Source organism: Andrographis paniculata, unplaced genomic scaffold, assembly GCF_009805555.1.
Source record: "Andrographis paniculata isolate CXL003 unplaced genomic scaffold, ASM980555v1 Contig66END, whole genome shotgun sequence".
NCBI classification, from domain to species: Eukaryota; Viridiplantae; Streptophyta; class Magnoliopsida; order Lamiales; family Acanthaceae; genus Andrographis; species Andrographis paniculata.
This window is the reverse complement of record NW_026137602.1, coordinates 3,905,938-3,924,789: the sequence shown is the minus strand read 5'-3', so window position 1 is coordinate 3,924,789 and position 18,852 is coordinate 3,905,938. Positions and strand designations below refer to the sequence as shown.

At 33.9% G+C, this 18,852-nt stretch overlaps 5 protein-coding genes across 9 annotated transcripts; 2 read left to right on the top strand and 3 right to left on the bottom strand.

Annotated features, from left to right (window-relative positions):
- The first annotated feature begins 1,144 nt into the window (after positions 1-1,144).
- On the top strand, positions 1,145-4,161 carry LOC127262843 (O-fucosyltransferase 13-like). 2 transcript variants are annotated; one of them, XM_051291677.1, is made up of 6 exons: positions 1,145-1,307; positions 1,445-1,527; positions 2,163-2,233; positions 2,356-2,444; positions 2,886-3,107; positions 3,180-4,160. In XM_051291677.1, the coding sequence occupies exons 1-6, from the start codon at positions 1,183-1,185 to the stop codon at positions 3,910-3,912; spliced, it is 1,323 nt and encodes a 440-aa protein (XP_051147634.1). In that variant the 5' UTR covers positions 1,145-1,182; the 3' UTR covers positions 3,913-4,160. The 2 variants fall into 2 exon arrangements, with proteins under 2 accessions (XP_051147634.1, XP_051147635.1); XM_051291678.1 differs by having other exon boundaries at positions 1,274-1,307; positions 2,127-2,233; positions 3,180-4,161.
- A 427-nt stretch (positions 4,162-4,588) lies between these two features.
- Positions 4,589-7,615, bottom strand: LOC127262842 (uncharacterized). Its single transcript, XM_051291676.1, has 8 exons — positions 7,373-7,615; positions 6,527-6,639; positions 6,360-6,431; positions 6,236-6,271; positions 6,092-6,137; positions 5,909-5,996; positions 4,889-4,946; positions 4,589-4,799 (listed from the first exon to the last, which is right to left on the bottom strand). The coding sequence occupies exons 1-8, from the start codon at positions 7,449-7,451 to the stop codon at positions 4,749-4,751; spliced, it is 543 nt and encodes a 180-aa protein (XP_051147633.1). The 5' UTR covers positions 7,452-7,615; the 3' UTR covers positions 4,589-4,748.
- Positions 7,616-9,830: 2,215 nt separating this feature from the next.
- On the top strand, positions 9,831-17,637 carry LOC127262839 (DCC family protein At1g52590, chloroplastic). 4 transcript variants are annotated; one of them, XR_007841318.1, is made up of 10 exons: positions 9,831-10,075; positions 10,320-10,377; positions 10,833-10,940; positions 11,280-11,372; positions 11,460-11,542; positions 12,828-12,962; positions 13,221-13,301; positions 14,503-14,653; positions 14,837-14,920; positions 17,496-17,637. XR_007841318.1 is itself a non-coding variant. In XM_051291675.1 (6 exons), exons 1-5 carry the CDS (start codon positions 9,898-9,900, stop codon positions 11,539-11,541), a joined length of 519 nt encoding a protein of 172 aa, XP_051147632.1. In that variant the 5' UTR covers positions 9,831-9,897; the 3' UTR covers position 11,542; positions 12,828-13,168. The 4 variants fall into 4 exon arrangements, 2 of the variants coding, with proteins under 2 accessions (XP_051147632.1, XP_051147631.1); XR_007841317.1 differs by lacking the exons at positions 13,221-13,301; positions 14,503-14,653; positions 14,837-14,920; positions 17,496-17,637 and adding an exon at positions 13,167-13,183 and having other exon boundaries at positions 12,828-13,034; XM_051291675.1 differs by lacking the exons at positions 13,221-13,301; positions 14,503-14,653; positions 14,837-14,920; positions 17,496-17,637 and having other exon boundaries at positions 12,828-13,168.
- LOC127262901 (probable polygalacturonase At3g15720) lies at positions 12,799-14,890 on the bottom strand. The gene is made up of 9 exons (XM_051291766.1): positions 14,771-14,890; positions 14,475-14,609; positions 14,228-14,377; positions 14,127-14,144; positions 13,793-14,000; positions 13,587-13,668; positions 13,356-13,464; positions 13,162-13,275; positions 12,799-13,062 (listed from the first exon to the last, which is right to left on the bottom strand). The coding sequence occupies exons 1-9, from the start codon at positions 14,888-14,890 to the stop codon at positions 12,799-12,801; spliced, it is 1,200 nt and encodes a 399-aa protein (XP_051147723.1).
- On the bottom strand, positions 16,154-18,138 carry LOC127262838 (probable polygalacturonase At3g15720). The gene is made up of 8 exons (XM_051291673.1): positions 17,989-18,138; positions 17,749-17,892; positions 17,488-17,661; positions 17,372-17,395; positions 17,080-17,287; positions 16,906-16,987; positions 16,606-16,831; positions 16,154-16,516 (listed from the first exon to the last, which is right to left on the bottom strand). The coding sequence occupies exons 1-8, from the start codon at positions 18,136-18,138 to the stop codon at positions 16,286-16,288; spliced, it is 1,239 nt and encodes a 412-aa protein (XP_051147630.1). The 3' UTR covers positions 16,154-16,285.
- Between the last annotated feature and the right edge of the window lie 714 nt (positions 18,139-18,852).

The following is an 18,852-nucleotide window of genomic DNA, read 5'->3' as shown; positions in this document are numbered from 1 at the left end:
GCTTACAAATAAATACACACTCTCCGTTCCAGATTATATTAAATAAATTATTGGTTTAGAAAAAAAAAAAAGGTTGATTTGAGTTTGATATCAAATCATACGAAAATTTATTTTTTTAGTTTCTAATATGATTTTCTTTATCATTTTAAAATTTAAAGTGAACTATGTATCAAAATAATTTCGTAACTAAAAATTATCGCTAAAATAGTCATTTGGTGCAGGACTCACCGTTGCTAATGTGACGTTGATGTGGCTAACATGTCATTGTCACGTCAGCGATACGTGATTTTTTTTTTTTTTTTACAAAATATTTTGGTAAACTATTTTTTTTAATATATGATATTTTTTTATCATTTTTAGGACGTTTATATGAACTCTGTTTGAAAATAGTTTTGTAAGTAAATTTTTTTACTTAAATGGTCATCCGACGACGTAGCAACTACGTGACGATGAGCAGATGACATGTTAGTCGCGTCAGTACCACGTCAACAACGGCTGACCAACATGGTGAATCTGGTACCGGATGAACATTTTAGTGAAAAAAGTTTACTTACGAGACTATTTTCAGATAAAGTCCACTTAAAGTCTTAAAATGATAAAATTGGTCAGATACAATTAAAAAAATAGTTTACCTTAAATAATATTTAATGTGATATTTTATAATAAAAATATATATTTTTTTTGAGAAATGCAGAATCTCAATAGTAAAAAATTAGGAGTTTGGATCAAAGAAACAAACTCATACTTTTAGCAAGAAAATTTTATAAGATTAGTGTGGTTGTGTTTACCGGTGAAGCTTTGGTTTTGAATTTTGATTTGAATAGTAAAATTTTGAATTGAAATAATTGATTGATTTAATATAAACATATATTAATATGATATTTTGAATGTAAAATTAAATTTCAGTTTAATAAAAATAAATAAAAAATGGGTAGTAAACATAGCCTGTATTCTACTTTTGCAATAATATGAATTTTTTTAAGAAAAAAAACCCTCATGAATTACAAATAATAATAGTTCTTAAATGAGCCGACCCGTCGTTGTATTGGGCCTACATTCTAATTTATTTTGATTGGGCCCCGTTTGGATCTTTTGGGCTTTAATACGGTTATACGTTTAATTTTACAGACCAATGTAGCGTAAACCGACGCAGACGTACGAACGGACGGACGGTTAATTCCGATGATCGCTCCGACGGTGGGGAGAACGCTGGTGATTACGGCGGTGATTTGCCTCTCTGCAATTCTAGCGCTGTTCTTCTTCTCGCCTTCTTTTCCATCTTCTGATGCGTCGGTCAGTTCTTCACTGTAAGTCACGTTACTTTTGATTTTATTTATCTTTTTTGAAGGTGAGTTTGGGGAGGTACGGATTCGTGGATGCGGCGTTAGGTTTTCGTGTATTTTGGCGGTGGTATTTTGTAATGGCGGTGTAAACTGATTAACAGGTCAGGGAGAGCGGAGATATGGAGTGTACGGAGAATTGTGGAATGGAGACCTTGCGATTGGTGGATGAAAGGCCGACCTGCTGGTTAGCGGTTACTGCATTTAATTTTATGGCTCTTATGCTGTGATTTTTCAAGTTCATTGTTGATTTGGTTTGTTATCCAAAATTATCATCAACCAAAATTTTGTAACATGGTTAATTATGATTTCGATTAAGATTTTTACACTTTCAGAGTGTGTAGATTTGGTTAATTATGATTTAATGTAAGATTTACACTTATGGAACATAGTTTTTTTCTTCTGATTCATTGAACATTTACGAAATTGGACGCGATGATGGATAGGGTAAGCAATCGATCATGTAAGTGAATTAGAGTTTTTAGTCTTCAGTTTGAGCTTACAATTGTTTGTTCTTAATATGTAGCCATAACTAACATAGGCTTAGTTTGGTTTTCGGAATTTTGTTTGAAGTGAAAAATAAGAGACGGATGTAATTGTTTTAGTGGAAAAAACTAACCTAATTTAGATTCCATGGGGGCGAAAATAAGATCGAAAATACAACAAACCATAGCTTTATGTTCAATAATCGAGTTGAAAGCAAGTGTAGTTGATGACTGTTATGATATGGTTGTCTTGCTATGTATTTAATTTTTCTAAGTCGACATTGATTGGCATCGAATGCAGACGTTTCCTTTGGTTTTTTGTGTTGAAATGCTGCAGCTCTACCAGAAAAGAGCAATGGCTATCTTCGAATCGATTGTTATGGCGGGCTCAATCAGATGAGGAGGGATGTGAGTCCTGTCCCTAACTCATCTTGTGTTTTAAAGGGTTCTATTTTTCATCACTTAAAAGATTTCATTAGTGTTTGGTATTTATGGAGAAAAAACCTTTTCATCAACCGAGATCCTTGCAGTTCTGTGATGGTGTCGGCATTGGTCGCTTGTTGAATGCTACTCTTGTGTTACCAAAATCCGAAGTGGCCGCGTATTGGAATGAATCGAAGTAAGACTCGCAACAATCTTTTTCTTTGCCAAAGTCTTGTTTTTTGATCTTTTTCTGTTATACAGTCGTCGCGTGAAGTTAATTTGTCCGCATGACATGAAACTGAATTTCATCGTAAAATTGTTTATAATTCACCTGTGCTTTGAAATGTATGCACTCTACTTCTTTATAATTTAGAAATTACATGAAACTACTTTATATTTTCGAGATCAGAAGAGAGTCTAATGCAATATCTATAGAGTATTATGTGCAATATTTTTTAAAATACGATGTAATTTCTAAATCACAAGGAAATATGGTGCAAATTACGGGTGAATTATAAGTAATTTTGCTCATTATACGACATAGTTTTGTATTAGTTTACAGCGACAATATGATTGCATAGTTTTGTTTTGAGTTCTTCTAATTGTCGTATAACCATCATCCTTTTCGATTACGCAGTGGATTTGGCGACATATTCGACGTCAATTACTTCATCGAACAAATGAAAAGCTTCATCCACGTCGTGAAAGAGCTGCCTTTGGAGCTTTCTTCGAAAGAGCCTTTTAGAGTTAATTGTAGCAAGCGAAAAGGCTCATTCGATTACATAGAATCCGTGCTCCCGTCGCTCCTGCTGCATCGATACATCTCAATCGCTCCCGCAATGAGCCAAAGAAGGGATCGGTAACCACGCTCTGATTTCTCTTCCCTTTCGACCTCGTATCGTTTTAGTTAAAATCTCTGAAATCATTGCAGGTATCCGCAATACGCGAAATCCGCACTCTGCCAAGCTTGCTATACGGCTCTGCGCTTAACCGAACCTCTCAAGAAGAAAGGTTCCGAGCTGCTTCGTGCTATACCGAAACCTTTCCTCTCACTCCACCTCAGATTCGAACCCGACATGGTCGCCTACAGCCAGTGCCAATACTTGGGACTATCTCCCGCGTCCGCTCGGGCGATAGACGCGGCGAGAGGAGACAGGAAACCGTGGATGGGTGAGCAGGCCCGTACATGGCGACGCCGCGGGAAGTGCCCGCTCACCCCGAACGAAACTGCGCTCGTGCTTCAGTCCCTGTCGATACCCACAAACACGACGATATATTTGGCGGCCGGCGACGATCTGATGGAGCTCGGAGGCCTCACGGCGGTGTACCACCGCGTCTTCACCATGTCTGCCCTGATGCGGCGCAGCGACTACGCGTCGATGCGTGGCAACACCAAGGCTGCGCTGGACTACTACGTGTCGGTCCACAGCGACGCCTACATGGCGACGTATTTCGGGAACATGGATAAGATGGTGGCGGCAATGCGGGCTCTGAGGGGCGCACATCAAACGCTGTTCTTGAGCCGGAGGGACTTTGCCGTGCTGGCGCTGCAAGGGCTGTCAAGGAAGTCGTTGATGGATGCGCTGTGGAAGGCGCACCGGGATCGGTTTGCGACGGGGTTTGGATCGGCGTTGCCGGAGTGCTTCTGTGAATTCAAGCTATGAGGTTTTGTACGGGCTTTTTTACTCTTCATTCAACATTTATCATCAGAAAATTTATCAGATAGCGGAGTTGCTTGAAAAGTCTCGGCTTTTTAGTGTTTGAGCTCGCCGCCTCGTTAATTGAAATAACGAGGTGGGCTAAGAGAAGTATTCAACAAAATATGAAGCTGGTGTTTACGTGTTACGTGCATATTTTTGTAAGTTTTGACGACAATGAGTTTTTTTTTTAATACCTTTTCTTTAAACAAAGTATCAATAGTTGAAACATACTCCAGTTAATATATTTATTTTTAATTTTAAAAACTAAAATCCTCGTACAATAAGATAAAATGATAAATTTATATTGTTAATATATTTTGAATGTAAAATAGATAAAAATAAAAACTCCAGTAATAAAAACAAATGCAGTTAAGCAAAAATAAGTTCACTTTGACAAATTAAGAATGTAAGCAGTAGTGATATATTTATAAATAAAGATAATATTGAAAAATATAAATTAAAAAGTGCTTAAAAATTATTTGCTGTAACAAAAAATGCATATTTTTTGTGGCAAAAAATTAATATAGAATCGATAAAATATTATTTCACATCTCATAAAATACCATATAATAAAATATTATTTAAACAAAAAATAAAATCAAAACCACCCCCCAACCCCCACCTCACAAAACAACACTAATTCCAAGAACCAAGAAAGCATTGTATTGTAGTAATAGGCAGCCAAGTTGAGTTGAGTCCAAAAGTTTTTGTTACAAAATCAATAAAAATGAATAATAGTTTGTTAATGAGTATAATGTATTTGTGTATGTATGTATGATACCTGATGAATTTGAGTGAGGCTAATCTTTGGAAGTCATGGCAAGCAACCCCAAACCACCAATCAGAACATACTGCAACCAAAAACAAAACCCCCATCTCACAATCAACATCCATTCTTTTAAATTTAAGCTCATAACATAATGAAGAAAAAAAAAAACACCTTCAGCAGTGGATAATCATTCATCAGAATGGTGAAGTACCCAGCGTACGGCAAGAATCTGCAACCATTTTTTAACTAACTAGTTAACTAACATGAAAATAGTTCGTATAATACAAATACTTTGAACTTTGAATATTAATTATTTTGTCAAAATGTAGTATAAATTAAAAAAAAAAAAAAAAAAAGACAAAAATACTTCTACTAGTGTTTTATAATATTAATATAATGATGTTTGTACAAAAAATTATACGATATTTTTAATGTTAAGTACAATGACGGAAAAAGTAAATGTAAACCTAAGAGACGGACAATTTTCCACATAATATCGACCATGATTGATTTCTATACATAAGGTGCATTGCATTGTAATAATTTATATAGCACGTGTGGTATTAATTCAAACAATGTACTACAAACTACTGAGTGTTTTTTATTTAGAATTTTATTCTTACATAAGATTTTTCAAGAATATTTCTCAAAAAATATAATATAGACTATACAAATATAAACACGTAATAATAAAATTCGACAAGAATAAAAAACATGCAAAGCATCACTCACTATAATAGGGTGTGTCTGTTTGGGGGAATGGATTTAATTTCTACTATTCATCCCATTTTTTCCCCCCAAAAACATCAAATCAAACACCTATTTTTCATTTTTTATATTATACTAAAAATCAATTTTACATTCAAAACATCACATCAACACCTATTTATATCACATTATACAACTATTTAAATTCAAAATTTTAACTATTCAAATCCCAATTCAAAATCCAAACCCCCAAACAAACACACCACTAGTATTCTCTATATTTCACTATAAAATACCTAAAATTACTGAGTTGAGTCTCAATCATCATTGTAACCATTTCCAAATAAAATGTATTGCGTTTCATAACCATTTTCTATTCAATATTAGGTCCCGATGTTTATTTTCTATTTAAAACATTATATTGAAAACTTACGTTCAATTAGACGAGTTTCGAATAAAAAGCATAAACAAATAAATCTTTACCCGACGGCTCGTCCCATAATGTGCTTCCGGTGTAGCCAGTCTTGGCCGGGAGCATACAGTGACACATCGTCATCATAGTTATTGTCACCTGCAGGACATTGCAGTTTCAGACAAAAAAGTTCTGCAAAAAAAAAAAAAAACATTTACAAAATGATGCATCTCATTTGCAAGATAGCCGCGCACCTTTTGTGAGGATCTCGGTTTCTCCAGTATTGCGCCTTTCATGAAGCTGCGATGAAATGTAAGGATATAGAGTCTTAGACAAAAAAGAGTTTTGAACAAACCCGGCCAAGCTCAAAATGGAGTTTAAGTTTAACTATAGTTAACCTTTATCACACGATGAACAATAGGAATTTGACGGCCCTGAAAATACATAATGAAGGCGATAAGAGGCGATCGAAGCAAGCAATAAAGTCAAAAGAGAGACGATAGGAAATAAATATACTCTTACATCTATGTTGTACACAACGATTTCGCCTGCCCTAATGGGATCTTTGCTCATATGCAAAAACAGAATGTCGCCCTGCAGATAAAATCGCAACATATCTCACCACTTTTGAAGGGTCTATAACAAATGCAAAAAATCCCATAAACGATGTAAAAATCAGACTTTTTTACCCTAGCAAATCCAGGCTCCATGCTTCCGGAAAGAACAACAACAACAGGGGACTCAGTCCCGGTTATGCACATCAACGCCTTCCATATTATCAGTGCAGATGCAACAATGGTACCTTGAGGATTCGCAATCAAATAGACAAACAGAATATCAAAAAGAAAACTAAAACACGAACCTCAGTATATATATACATATATATAGTCTGTAAAATATACATCCTCCATATTATCAATGCAGATGCAGCAATGGTACCTTAGGATTCACAATCAAGTAGATAAAAAGAACTTCGAATAAACACAAACCTCATTATATATATATATATAGTCTACAAAATACATCGAAGAATTGGCATTGTAATAAGGCTCCACAGCAGTAACATACAATGTTTCTGTCGTCGACCTTATTTTCATACTATATATATATATACATATATAATTTACTGTAAAAATATTATTTCGTCTACTATTCTAAACATATATCTAAAGAATACTTGCATCGAACACAGTTGCTATTTATAATATGAAGTTTACTTTCAATTGACAAAAAATTCAAATCCAAAACGGACTAAAAACGCATTCATATATTTTGCTAACAAATCAATCCACAAAAATCAACGAATCGCATGATCGTTTCCAATCCAAATTCCAAAGAACCTCAAGCTAAAACATCAAAGTCGAACAAAATGAGCAACGTCTCTAACCTAATCAAATAAAAAATCCAATCCGATCCTCGATCAAATAAACAAAGCCCTAATTTCTCCAACAAACAACACTCTCATCCTAACAAACATAAACAGCACAAACTCAAACTCGGAGAGCGGAGAAATCAGAGTAGTTAGAAATCCAAACCAAGTGTGATTGCCTGATGCAGATTCTGGCGTATTTTGATGGACTTTATTGAATCGACGGTGTCCCCAATCCACCCCATTGATGGGTACCTGGTCAGTAGAGGAGGAGTCTTCCCCTTGCTTTCGACGAACTGCCTGTTTTTGAGATGTTGGAGTGCAGCAGAAGCTCCGCCGGAGGTCGAAATTTGTGAGGGGAAACGAAGGTGAAGAAGAAGACGACGAGTACGACTGCAAGTGAAAAGTGGATTTGGGAAACGGTTTTTACCGTGGAAAGTGTGATGACGCCATAGACGCCTTCTGATTGGTCCAATGATGCCTACGTGGCATATCGTCTATTTTCTCGTCTCTTGCATTTCGCTAATTTGTCCGTACACTACCGTGTTTTTCGTTTTTATATATTTATGTCTGCTACTTAACTATACATTTATTTTTTATTTTTTTAATACTTAACTATACGTTTATTTATTATTTATTTATTTTTTTTAATATTTATAGTTTTAAAATAAATTTAATATATATGATTAAAAAGATTAAAATATATGTTTAAATATTTAAAAATTATATAATAATTAAAAAATATATGCAATATGGATATCATTTGGTAAAAAATAAATTTTTTTATAATACAATTAAGTAAAAAAATATTTTTGTTTATTTATAATTAACATAAATTAATTTTATAAAAGATGTGTAGTTTTAAATCTAGATAGACATATTTATTTTTATGAGGAGAGATGTAAAAATAAAGGGGTTTTAAGTGGGTTCTATATCATTTATGATGTTGTATGTTATGTAGTTAATTAAGTTGATTTATACTCCCTCCGTCCAGTCAGAAAATATACATATTTCTATTTTGGGACGTCCAATTACAAAGTAACCATTTCATTAAATACCCCATTTTTTCCACAAATACCCCTACTTTACATCACATCATTACTTTTATACCCAGAAAAGTAAGGGCAAAAATATCATTTTACTACTTTTACCTACTCACTATAATTAAAATACTATTATTTCTTAATCTCCGCGCCAAAAGTAATTGTATACTTTTAGCTTGGACGGAGGGAGTATTTGTTAAATATATTTTGATTTAATAATTTTTACGAAAAATAAAAATGTGTTAATTGTTACGGGACAGCCAAAAATTGAAATAGTGTCAATTGTGATGGGAGGAATGAAGTATATATTTAAACGACAAATGAAATATTATGTTTAAATAATAATAAAATGTGTTTTATATAAAGAATAACGTATTATTAGTATCATAAGTACAAATTAGTGATATTAATATAAACAAAATATAAGTTTACTATATAAATATTTCATATTTAGATTGATAATAATAGTTATATTCATTAACAACATAAGAAAAGAAGTATATATATTTGTGTTTATTGGATTCAATTAGCAAATATATGTAAAGAAAATAATAAATATTGATATAATATATAATAAGTACGTATTTTGAATAAAACATCATGTAATTACAAATAGCAATTATGATTTCATAGCAAACTAAAATGTGATTTCGACACAATAGTAATTCAATATAACATAAAATGTGATTTCGACACAATAGTAATTCAATATAACATATATTAATGTGTTATATATTAATATAATATATATAATAATAACACAATATATGCTATATTTCTTGTGAAAATTTATTAATTACTTAAAATTAATGTGCTAATTTGACAATATGATATATATATATGTAATGATTTGCTAATTATATTATACTCCCTTCGTCCGCTTACAAAGTTTACATATTTTTATTTTGGGACGTCCAATTACAAAGTTTACATTTCATTAAATACCCTACTTTTTTCCACAAATACCCTTACTTTACATCACATCGTTACTTTTACACAAAAAAGTAAGGACAAAAATATCATTACACCACTTTTAACTATTCGGGCCAAAAGTAAATATAACCCTTGTAAATGGAGGGATGGAGTATTAGCTTGCTATTTTGATCAAATTAACATTCTAACTTCTACCGTATATATTAAGTTTGTTCGTCCCAACATTTTTTTTTTCATAATACTACTTTTAATAAATATTGTAAAAAACACATTGTATACTAATATTAATATAATATATGCTCTCTAGTTTATTAATTAAAAAAAATTAAAGATTACAATACAAAATATTAATTTTATATTTATCAATTCTATTTTCGATAGCTAAAGCTCTCAATTCCTATTTAAATAATTTATTTTAATATTTATTGATTATTTTAGCCACGTTTATATTTGAGTCGCGAGAATTTCCACGCGTCACCACAGATGGAGCTCAAAACTCAGAAATATCAATATACTTTTTTACCCCTATAAATTACCACTCCGAACCGTCAGATCATTTGGCATTCTTGTAATTCTGTGGGTTATTGAGGCCAGATAGTTATAAAAAATATATATATTTTTCAATATTTTTCCTGGTTCGATGAATTTTTATTAATTTTTTTCCCCTTACTATACTGGTTCAGTCTTCAGCTTCTTTTCACGTTTCAGTTCATCAATGGCGTTCAACCTCCCGATCACGTATTCGCAGCTTCCGGCGCACGTTAGCACTTTCGGCCGACGTCTGACTGTTTCCGCTACTGCGGTGTCTCGTACAAATGCAGAGGCTGTGGACTGGGTGAAGGAAACTGCGAGCTTCTTCGAGCGGGATGCTCGCCCTATCATGTTATTTGACGGTACCTCTACTGTTCTTGACTACCAGAAAGTGCAGCATATTGATTCTGCTATCTGTTTGTTTGATTATGAGTTTCCAGTGACGATTTAATTGTTATTTTGTATTGGAGATGTTGTTGAAGTAGTTTCCGATTGATATGGTTTTGATGTCAATTTATATGCTGTTTGTATTGAAAAGCAGTAGTAGTGAAATTGAGAGCTGGAAACTATGTGGATATGATGTGTGCTATTTACTTCGCATGATAGGTGTATGCAATTTATGCAATGGAGGCGTGAAGTTTGTCCGTGACCACGATAAGCGAAGGTTGGACTTTCATATTACACTTCCTCTATGATAATCAGCTTGGATTTCTGAGTATAAGTTTCCCTATATCAGTTTTTCTGTGGCTGGCTTGCTATGCAGTTTCTGATTTCGCAGATAGCATAAACTTTATGGGATTTATTTTTATATAATCTTGTACATGTTGTTGTCAAGCTTTTACTGATTTCTTTGTCAAAATGTATTTCAATGAATTTAATTCAATATGTAGAGAAGCCAATCTTGATCATAAGCATAACCTACCCCTGTTGAGGGCGCTAACGGAAATCTTCTTGACTTTTTAACATTCCTCTGGATTTTATTTAGCTTTAACAGTCATTTTTATCTTTGTGTTTGCTAACCCACTTACTGTGTGTGATTGCAATTCCTTCTCATTGTTTTATTCTCTTCTTAAATTAATATCCCTTTCGATTCACAATTTCAACTTTTTTCTTTTTCAGGAATATTAGATTTGAAGCCCTACAAAGTGAAGCAGGCAAGAAACTGTTGCAGAGATCTGGAAGAGCGCCTGATGATATATCGAGCGTAGTTCTTGTGGAAAAAGATAGGTATAATTGTTGAAATACAATTGGTAAAATAACTGCTGCGCCTGTAATTATGTGAGCCAGATAGTGGTATCCGCTTTACGGATTTGTTGGAATTATAAGTTGAAAGCAAATTAAAAAAAAATAAAAAACTGTACTTTTGCTTGTTGGGACTATAGCCAAGTATATCAAAGAAACTATTGAATTGATGTAAGAAGAGTTTTCCCAAAACTTTTACTGCATAGCACAAAACCCTGGCTTGAAGGAGGATCTTGTTTGCATATTCTTATATATCACTTGTGTTGGTTTTATTTGAAGACAACCAACACTAGTCTTAAGACATTGATTTGGATTTAATTTTAGGTCTTATATAAAGTCAGAAGCTGTACTAAAGATTATGGAATACATAGATTTGCCCTTCCCTCAGCTGGCATTGTTTCTGCAATTCATTCCACTGTGAGTTAAGACCACTTTTCTTTTCATTGTTCTGTATAAAAAGAAATTCATCTTTGGTTATTTTTGTTCTTTCTATTTCTTTTGCAGATTCATCCGAAATTTTGTGTATGAGAATGTTGCAGATAACAGATACAACATTTTTGGCCGATCAGATTATTGTGATCTATAGGGTGTGAGATATTCTTGTTATATTTATTTTACACTGCAAAGGAACAATGCACTTTTATCTGAAAATAATATTACATAATTACATATCTGATGGATGAAGAATAGATATATGAGAAGATATCAGCTCTATTAGCTGCTATGATTATTTCTTTTTATCAAAATGTGGTATTCCTGGATAGCTTTGAATGCTTAATTCCTGTTTTCCTTGGGTAATAACTCTTTATAGTGTTTCTATTCATGATATTTCTTTTGATTAGTGGATAATACACTTACTCTTTAGAAGTATAGTTTACATTGTCCATTTATTGAATCTAGCCCTTGATTTTTTGTCAAAATCTAAATCTTGCCATTGAGTATATACATTATGATAAGTGAAATGCTAGTGTTTAGGACAATGAAGGTAAGTGTTAACATTGATGATATTTATTTGATTAGGAACTTGGGGTACTTTCTCCATTTTCAGCATTATATTGGAAATTGAACATGCATTTAGTAAAGTATCTTGAAGGTTACACATACATTGAAATCTACATGCATTAGTTACACACCCATTTAGTTGAGTTGTGTGCCTAATAAGTACAGTAACATATGTATTAAGAGCTATAAATATCAGTTGTACTCATGCAATGACGTGAAGTGTTGAATTGAAAACCTTTCTGCATTGTTCTGTTTTTTCTACTCTCTTCTTTTTTCTCCATTTAAACTAATTATCTTGATCCATTTTTTGCTTCAAACACATGATTAATAAAGATTAACAGTTTACCACAATTTTGTTGTTTTGCAAGTACTTATTAGTTTCTTGATCTCTTAATTTGGACCAAAAAGTAAGGAGGAAAGTGTTGTATTTATTAAAAAGATTGATGAATTCAGAAGTTTGTTGATCAAAACATGACGTTAACTGCATTATATTTGAAATATTTCGTTAGTACTGGTTACTGTTGTTAGTTGCAAGATATAATTAAATGGATATCTGCTTTTCTTGAAACAACTTTTAGTCATTCAACCGTTGACAACTTAACAACTGCTAATAAGCCTAATATTGACATGCTTATGTGTGTATGTGTTCTGTGATTCACTTTTCATGCCCGTATTATATATATATATATATACAGAGAGTGCCGCACGAAGCAGGTTGCAGTTTGAGTCATTTATTTCTGACAGTAATTTATGTTTTTATTACATAAGCCAACATATTTAGTTTTATTCATAACAAAAATGATCAGCACAAACCAGCATTCTGCATCGCAAGTTTTGATTACTAAAAAGTAGTTGGCTTTTGCCATGTAGAAGGAGTCGAACAATTGACTAGCGGGCTTGATGTATGGGCAATTGTTCCAATGGTGTTGATGCACTCTGCAGTGGCTGAACATTTTGGATCGGCTGATTTTATATTTACATCTTCGAGTTGGATGTTGGTGCAAGGTTCCTTTTCGCTGCACTTGATATTGATAGTGGGAGTCTTACAGCTAGACGTTCCATATAGCCCTCTAAATTGTACATCACTTATTTTCACAGCAGGATTCTGAAAATCAATATATATGTATAAGTAATATATAAAATAATATAGTTCTTGACTCTGAAATGATCGACCTTAACTGCACAGCTTATGGTTTTTGCTTACATTAGGGGGACAATTGTGCTCAGGGCAGTAAAATTGATCAATGATTACTGGATTTTCAGTTTCTGTGAAGTTTAAGTTGGTAAAGTTGATGTTCCTAGCAAAACCCGAGCCTCCCTACAGGACAACATTGAGACAACACTGTGAGATTTCATATCTTTCTTCTCCTTAATTTATTTGGTTATGATTATTTTTACCTGCCACGTCTTGATCCTTGCTCCATTTGTTGTGCCATAGAAATTGCACTTATCTACACTTATAGTTTCTACTTCTTCATGCTCTCCATTCTCCCCCAAACTCCCAATACTGTTTAAAGAAAATAGGACAAAAATAATGGGTTAAGACTTGGCTGGAAAGATGACAGTTTTTTTACCAATATGTTTTAGTTATATACTTGAGCATGGATGTTGAAATATTTAATTACAAACCTTATGCCATGTCCAGGACCACAGTTTACGTCAGATACATGTACATTTGAACAACCTCCATTGATTGCTATACAGTCATCCCCTGTCAAAATCAAGATATAAAATACATGCTGTACTAAATTGTCTTGTCTGCTTGGAAAGATGGTTGTAGAAATATTAAGGACATTAAAAAGATGGACAAAAGGATATCCAAATAGCTAAGGAACCTGTTTTAAAGGTACAGTTTGTGATAATTATATAAGTTGAAGAACTTATGTCAATGCCATCAGTGTTAGGACTTGAATCTGGGGCTGTCATTTCTAGTCCTGATATTTCAGCATGATTACAATTTGTTACAGAGAGGTGGTTCTTTTGGCTGTTTTCATGCTTCAATCCGGTGACTTTTAGGTTGTCACACTTTGAAAATCGGATTGCCTGGAGAAGGTTATTGATCTCATTTCATATTAATGATCATAAAATAAGGACTCATGAGATATAGATTGAAAATTCCCCCTTTAACTTGTAAATAGTAAGTGGTGTGCATTGGATGCTAGGACTTACAGATGGTCGTTTGTCCCCCTGTAATTGAAGAGTGAAAAATGCTTATGGAGCAATAAAAATTAATTAAAGAAACAAGATGTAGTGTGCCAAAAATTACTGACAGTGTTACTCCACCATGACTGCCCTTGTCCATTAAAGGATCCCTGACCATTTCCTGCAATGTGAAGCCCATTCACTCCAGTGAATCTAATCCAACCCTCAAAATTACTTGTCCACTGTTGTTTTGTCGGTGCAATAATAGCTCCTAATATCTGTCGGCACATGTTATGTTTGCTATCGATAATTTAGGTCTTGATTTCATTTACATTTATTTTTTTTGTTTGTTTGATAAAGTTGCTAAACTAATACCTGAAATGTTATGTTGGATGCCTGGCAGGGACCTTGAAATTCAGCCTGAGAGATCAAAAAGGACTTCCCACTAGGTACTGCAACTGTAGGAGTACCCGTGTTACTACAAGCTGCTTCCCATGCCGATAAAAATGCCTGTATTTTGTTTGGTAATCAGAAGTCCACCCATCAATTCTTAGGTACTGAATTAATACAATTGATTCAATTTTTAGTTGTGTGTTTTGATTTATCTGGTATATGCAGCAAGGAGAATATAATTCAGATTTATCTAATTTATGGCATGTGTAATTACTTACTTTTGAGTCATCAGTTTTTCCATCCCCTATGGCCCCATAATCCATGACAGTGATTGTGGATTCCAGCGTGGCTGTTGATGACAAGCCGGGCTTCCCATCTCCAATGGTTATTTCAGACATTGACCAATACAAGATTGGAAGATACACCAGGTATTCCTACGTTTTCGAATTTGAGCCAGAAGTTATTTTACTTAAAGTTTAGAGAGTGTATGTATTTAACATATACAAATATATCAAATAACAAACTAAACTGAACTTTCCTTTCCTTTTTTCTTTCTTTCTTGTTTTTAAATCGTATATATGCATGGATCAAATATTCGAATGAGGCTACTGTAGTTACACACAATATAAATATATAAGATCACGATTATTTTGCATTCCATAATTATAGAAGCTAATCTCAATTCTCTCAAATTACTTCTACTTAAAATCAATGTTACAAATCGTAAGCAGTGCTAGAATTTTAGTTCATACCATAGTTTTCGTTTTAATTAGATTCTCTAAATGACTGTGTGCATATATATATGCTTGTATGTATGTATCCATGCATGTACGTGAAATACTTTCTTACACAACAACCCAAAATCAACATAGATATATTAAGGAGCTAGAATGTGTTGTTTGGGAAATATGCATTAATTCTCATAATCAGGTATTGATAAGATACTTTTTCTACCTCATGAAATAAGAGCCCCCCAATTATAATTATTAGAAAATTTTAATTCATTTTCAACAAATATAGATACGTTGTTAAGTCTCAAAACCGATATGTAGAGCTTAAATATAATGAGGCATTATTGAAACTTTCGAAAATTTAAAGGTGTTTAGGATCCTATCTAATCTGCTTTGGTTAGTTTGAGGAAAATAAAATTTATGCAGAAGTGAATTTTGTGCCAATGGGATTGATATCGTGTTGAATATTATTTCATGTGAAATAGTTTGAAATCCTTAGCTAGAGCTTTCTCTGGTTTATTAGAGGAAAATTTTATTTACTGTAACTATCTTATTGATATTTGGCCAGTTAATTTTCTTTCCTTGTTTTACTTGCAAGTAAATTAACTCCACTAACTTTCATAAGCTAGTCAAAAAATCTAAATGAATAGTAGAATGTAATGTTTTGATGTAGTGAAGAGAATAACTAGCCTTATTTTCCACTAATATTTAACATTAATATTTTAAATAAATTACTAATATACTTTTTATGAGAATAGCAAATAGATAGAGTTAGAACTAATTGTAACACTAATTGGATATGAATTCTATTAGTATTATATTTCACATATATTATATGTACTGTTTGATATTAGGGCCTGATATTCAAAACTATGGCATGCAGCACGTTTAGTATAAACATCAACAAATCGTTATAAAACAATGGCAAAGAGTATATATACTTTACTCATGAATCCACATATTATCATTACAGAAATGTTCAATAACCATCAACCAATTACATGTTAAAAGAAATAATTAGACAGCATGTGTAGATAAATAACAATACATGAATCGATTGATCTAAGGCAGAAAGCAATTGACCATAGGCCTAGTGTGAGTAGCTTTTCCATGAGCATTATTACAAGTTGCCGAAACCTTGTTCCCCGCAATCGAGGGCTGTATGTAAACCCTATCTAGCCTGATGTTTTTGCACCCAAACAACTGGTTGCAGTTCAAATTAATCACGTTCTGCGCCACTGATGTCCCACTTATTCCAACAAACGATACGTCGCTTACTGCGATTGCTGATGTCTGCATTAAAAAGCTATGAATATACATACTTGTATACGTTTTTATGTGTGTATTATATAATGTCTTAAGAGTCATTAGGTGATCCTTACGTAGTTTCGACAATTGACTTTGAGTGGGCAGTAGAATTGCTCGATCTGAATGGGGTTGTCCACTGCCTCAAATTTGATTCCTTTGAATGATATGTTTCTTGCATAGCCTTTCCCACCCTGCACTGTCTTGATCCTCACTCCTGTTAGGGTTCCTTTCAATGTGCAGTTTCGAACATGCACATTTTCGACTGTATCATTCCCTCCACCATGTCCTAGGGACCCAATGCTGAATTGTTGTCATAGAACACTGTTAATTATAGGAACTGTAATGAAATGTGTTGGATTTGAAATAAAGATCACCTGATGCCATGGCCTGGTCCGCATGTAATCCCGGTGACATAAACGTTCGATGTTCCGGCGTTAATAGCAACGCAGTCATCACCTGTTTGTGATCACTTAGATGAATAAATACAATTAGCACATATATATGTATATAAATGTGTGTGTGCATGTATTCATGTATCTGTGTATTACCAGTAGCAATAAAAGAGTTTCGTATTTGTACATCGGTGGAGCTGGTGATGTCAATTCCATCGGTGTTAGGGCTGTCGCCTGGGGCAATTATCCAAAGGTTAGATATAACAGTGTTATTAGCCTTAGTGATCTTGATATGGCTTCCGGGGCCATTTATCTTCGAAAATCCTTTCAGCCGCAACCCGTCACAGTTCCTGAACATCATTCCCTGCAATCACACACACTGATTTTATAAAACAGCCATGTTATGTCGACTAACAGATATAGTTCTAACTTCTAACCAGTAACTTACATATGGTCCCTTACATGCTACACCCTGCAACAAAGAAAAAGCACACACATGTTATTCACAAGTTCAATGCAATCAATTTATGTCGTGATCTAACGGAAGTTCGTTTGCGTGTATACTTTGGCAGGGTCAGGGTCATTACGACAAGTGTTGTCAGGCCACCAGGTGGAACCCTGGCCGTCGATCACTCCCTTACCCTTCATCACCAAACCATTGATGCCGAAAAATTGGATCCAGGCATCTGGACTCCCCTTCCATTCTCTTTTCACAGGTGCAATAAGCTTCCCCGACATCTGCATCCATGCAATAGTTGATTCTATTACAATTCTGATCCAATCTACGTAAATGCATATATGATCAGAGAATGGATGAAATCCCACCAGCACGTAAATGCGCTGCGACTTGCAAGGGCCGAGGAAGGCCAATGGGGTGAGTAAGAAAGTCCTGTTCGGGGGCACATACACAACAGGTATATTCTTCGTGGGGTTGCCCTTACAGGCTGCTTCCCAGGCTCTCAAGAATGCCTGAAACCCCGCCCGATTAAAACTAACTTTCATTATGATCGTTGAAAGATATAATCCAGGCTATTATCTAAAACAGGAAAGTGACTGTAAATTTACCGGTGAATCGTCAGATCTTCCATTGCCAGCAGCTCCGTACCTCAGGACATTGAAGATTGTCAGGGCACCCCCCGTTGCACAGTCAGCAGCGACGACTATTGCCAACAATAGGCTGATCACGACGTGACGGCGTAGTTTCAGACAGCCCATCTTCTTCGTCTTTGTATATTGTGAGTTCTCTCTCTCTCTTTCTTGTTTCTATGTCTTCATTTCATCATTATATATAAAGCTCCTCCACACACACACACACATACATGTTAATATGTTATCACCATGCATGTTAGGAGATAGCTTTGGCTTAAAACACACTGCATTGCATTCCGTACAAACTGCCATGTTATCAGTTTGTCCTGCCTGTAAAATAGTTCTCTGTCAAGAGTGAAATTTCAGGCACTATTTCTTTATAATCGTTTTAGAGAAAATTACTACTTGTGCCCTCTTATTAAGGAATATTCCCTTCGTTCCTTTAACAATCTATTTATTTTTCTATTTTGTTATGTTTCATAACAAAAGTATCAATTTCTTTTTTAGTGACTGTATTTTATACTTAACATTAAAAATATTTTTACAACTTACAATATATTAAACAAATATCATTACCTTTATATCACACAATACTTACTTATTTTAGTCTTTTTTTATTTTATTTATACCACACTCCAATATAATACTAATATTTCACACTGTAAAAAGCAAACGGAGGGAGTACATGACAAGCTAAGCTAGGTTTAATTAATTCAGAAAATATTTTCCATCCTGGGGACTATTATTGCTGCTTATTATCATATATGTGTATCTGCTCTGTCGTTTCTATAATCTAGAAAAGACAGCATTTTATAGAGCCTATTTGTGTACTCTGCATCC

What these genes read in the sequence shown, in the direction of transcription:
- LOC127262843 (XM_051291677.1), top strand. Translation starts at nt 1,183, where the DNA reads ATGATCGCTCCGACGGTGGGGAGAACGCTGGTGATTACGGCGGTGATT. An exon ending in GCGTCGGTCAGTTCTTCACT is followed by an intron (nt 1,308 to 1,444) that starts GTAAGTCACGTT and finishes ACTGATTAACAG; the next exon opens with GTCAGGGAGAGCGGAGATAT. An exon ending in ATGAGCCAAAGAAGGGATCG is followed by an intron (nt 3,108 to 3,179) that starts GTAACCACGCTC and finishes AAATCATTGCAG; the next exon opens with GTATCCGCAATACGCGAAAT.
- LOC127262842 (XM_051291676.1), bottom strand. Translation starts at nt 7,451, where the DNA reads ATGGGGTGGATTGGGGACACCGTCGATTCAATAAAGTCCATCAAAATA. An exon ending in ATTATGGGACGAGCCGTCGG is followed by an intron (nt 4,947 to 5,908) that starts GTAAAGATTTAT and finishes AAATGGTTGCAG; the next exon opens with ATTCTTGCCGTACGCTGGGT. An exon ending in ATGATTATCCACTGCTGAAG is followed by an intron (nt 4,800 to 4,888) that starts GTGTTTTTTTTT and finishes TTTTGGTTGCAG; the next exon opens with TATGTTCTGATTGGTGGTTT.
- LOC127262839 (XM_051291675.1), top strand. Translation starts at nt 9,898, where the DNA reads ATGGCGTTCAACCTCCCGATCACGTATTCGCAGCTTCCGGCGCACGTT. An exon ending in GTTCTTGTGGAAAAAGATAG is followed by an intron (nt 10,941 to 11,279) that starts GTATAATTGTTG and finishes ATTTAATTTTAG; the next exon opens with GTCTTATATAAAGTCAGAAG. An exon ending in TTTCTGCAATTCATTCCACT is followed by an intron (nt 11,373 to 11,459) that starts GTGAGTTAAGAC and finishes TTTCTTTTGCAG; the next exon opens with ATTCATCCGAAATTTTGTGT.
- LOC127262901 (XM_051291766.1), bottom strand. Translation starts at nt 14,890, where the DNA reads ATGTCTGAAATAACCATTGGAGATGGGAAGCCCGGCTTGTCATCAACA. An exon ending in CAAGGATCAAGACGTGGCAG is followed by an intron (nt 13,276 to 13,355) that starts GTAAAAATAATC and finishes GTTGTCCTGTAG; the next exon opens with GGAGGCTCGGGTTTTGCTAG. An exon ending in AGCACAATTGTCCCCCTAAT is followed by an intron (nt 13,063 to 13,161) that starts GTAAGCAAAAAC and finishes ATTGATTTTCAG; the next exon opens with AATCCTGCTGTGAAAATAAG.
- LOC127262838 (XM_051291673.1), bottom strand. Translation starts at nt 18,138, where the DNA reads ATGGGCTGTCTGAAACTACGCCGTCACGTCGTGATCAGCCTATTGTTG. An exon ending in CGCAGCGCATTTACGTGCTG is followed by an intron (nt 17,662 to 17,748) that starts GTGGGATTTCAT and finishes GCATGGATGCAG; the next exon opens with ATGTCGGGGAAGCTTATTGC. An exon ending in ATGACCCTGACCCTGCCAAA is followed by an intron (nt 17,396 to 17,487) that starts GTATACACGCAA and finishes TCTTTGTTGCAG; the next exon opens with GGTGTAGCATGTAAGGGACC.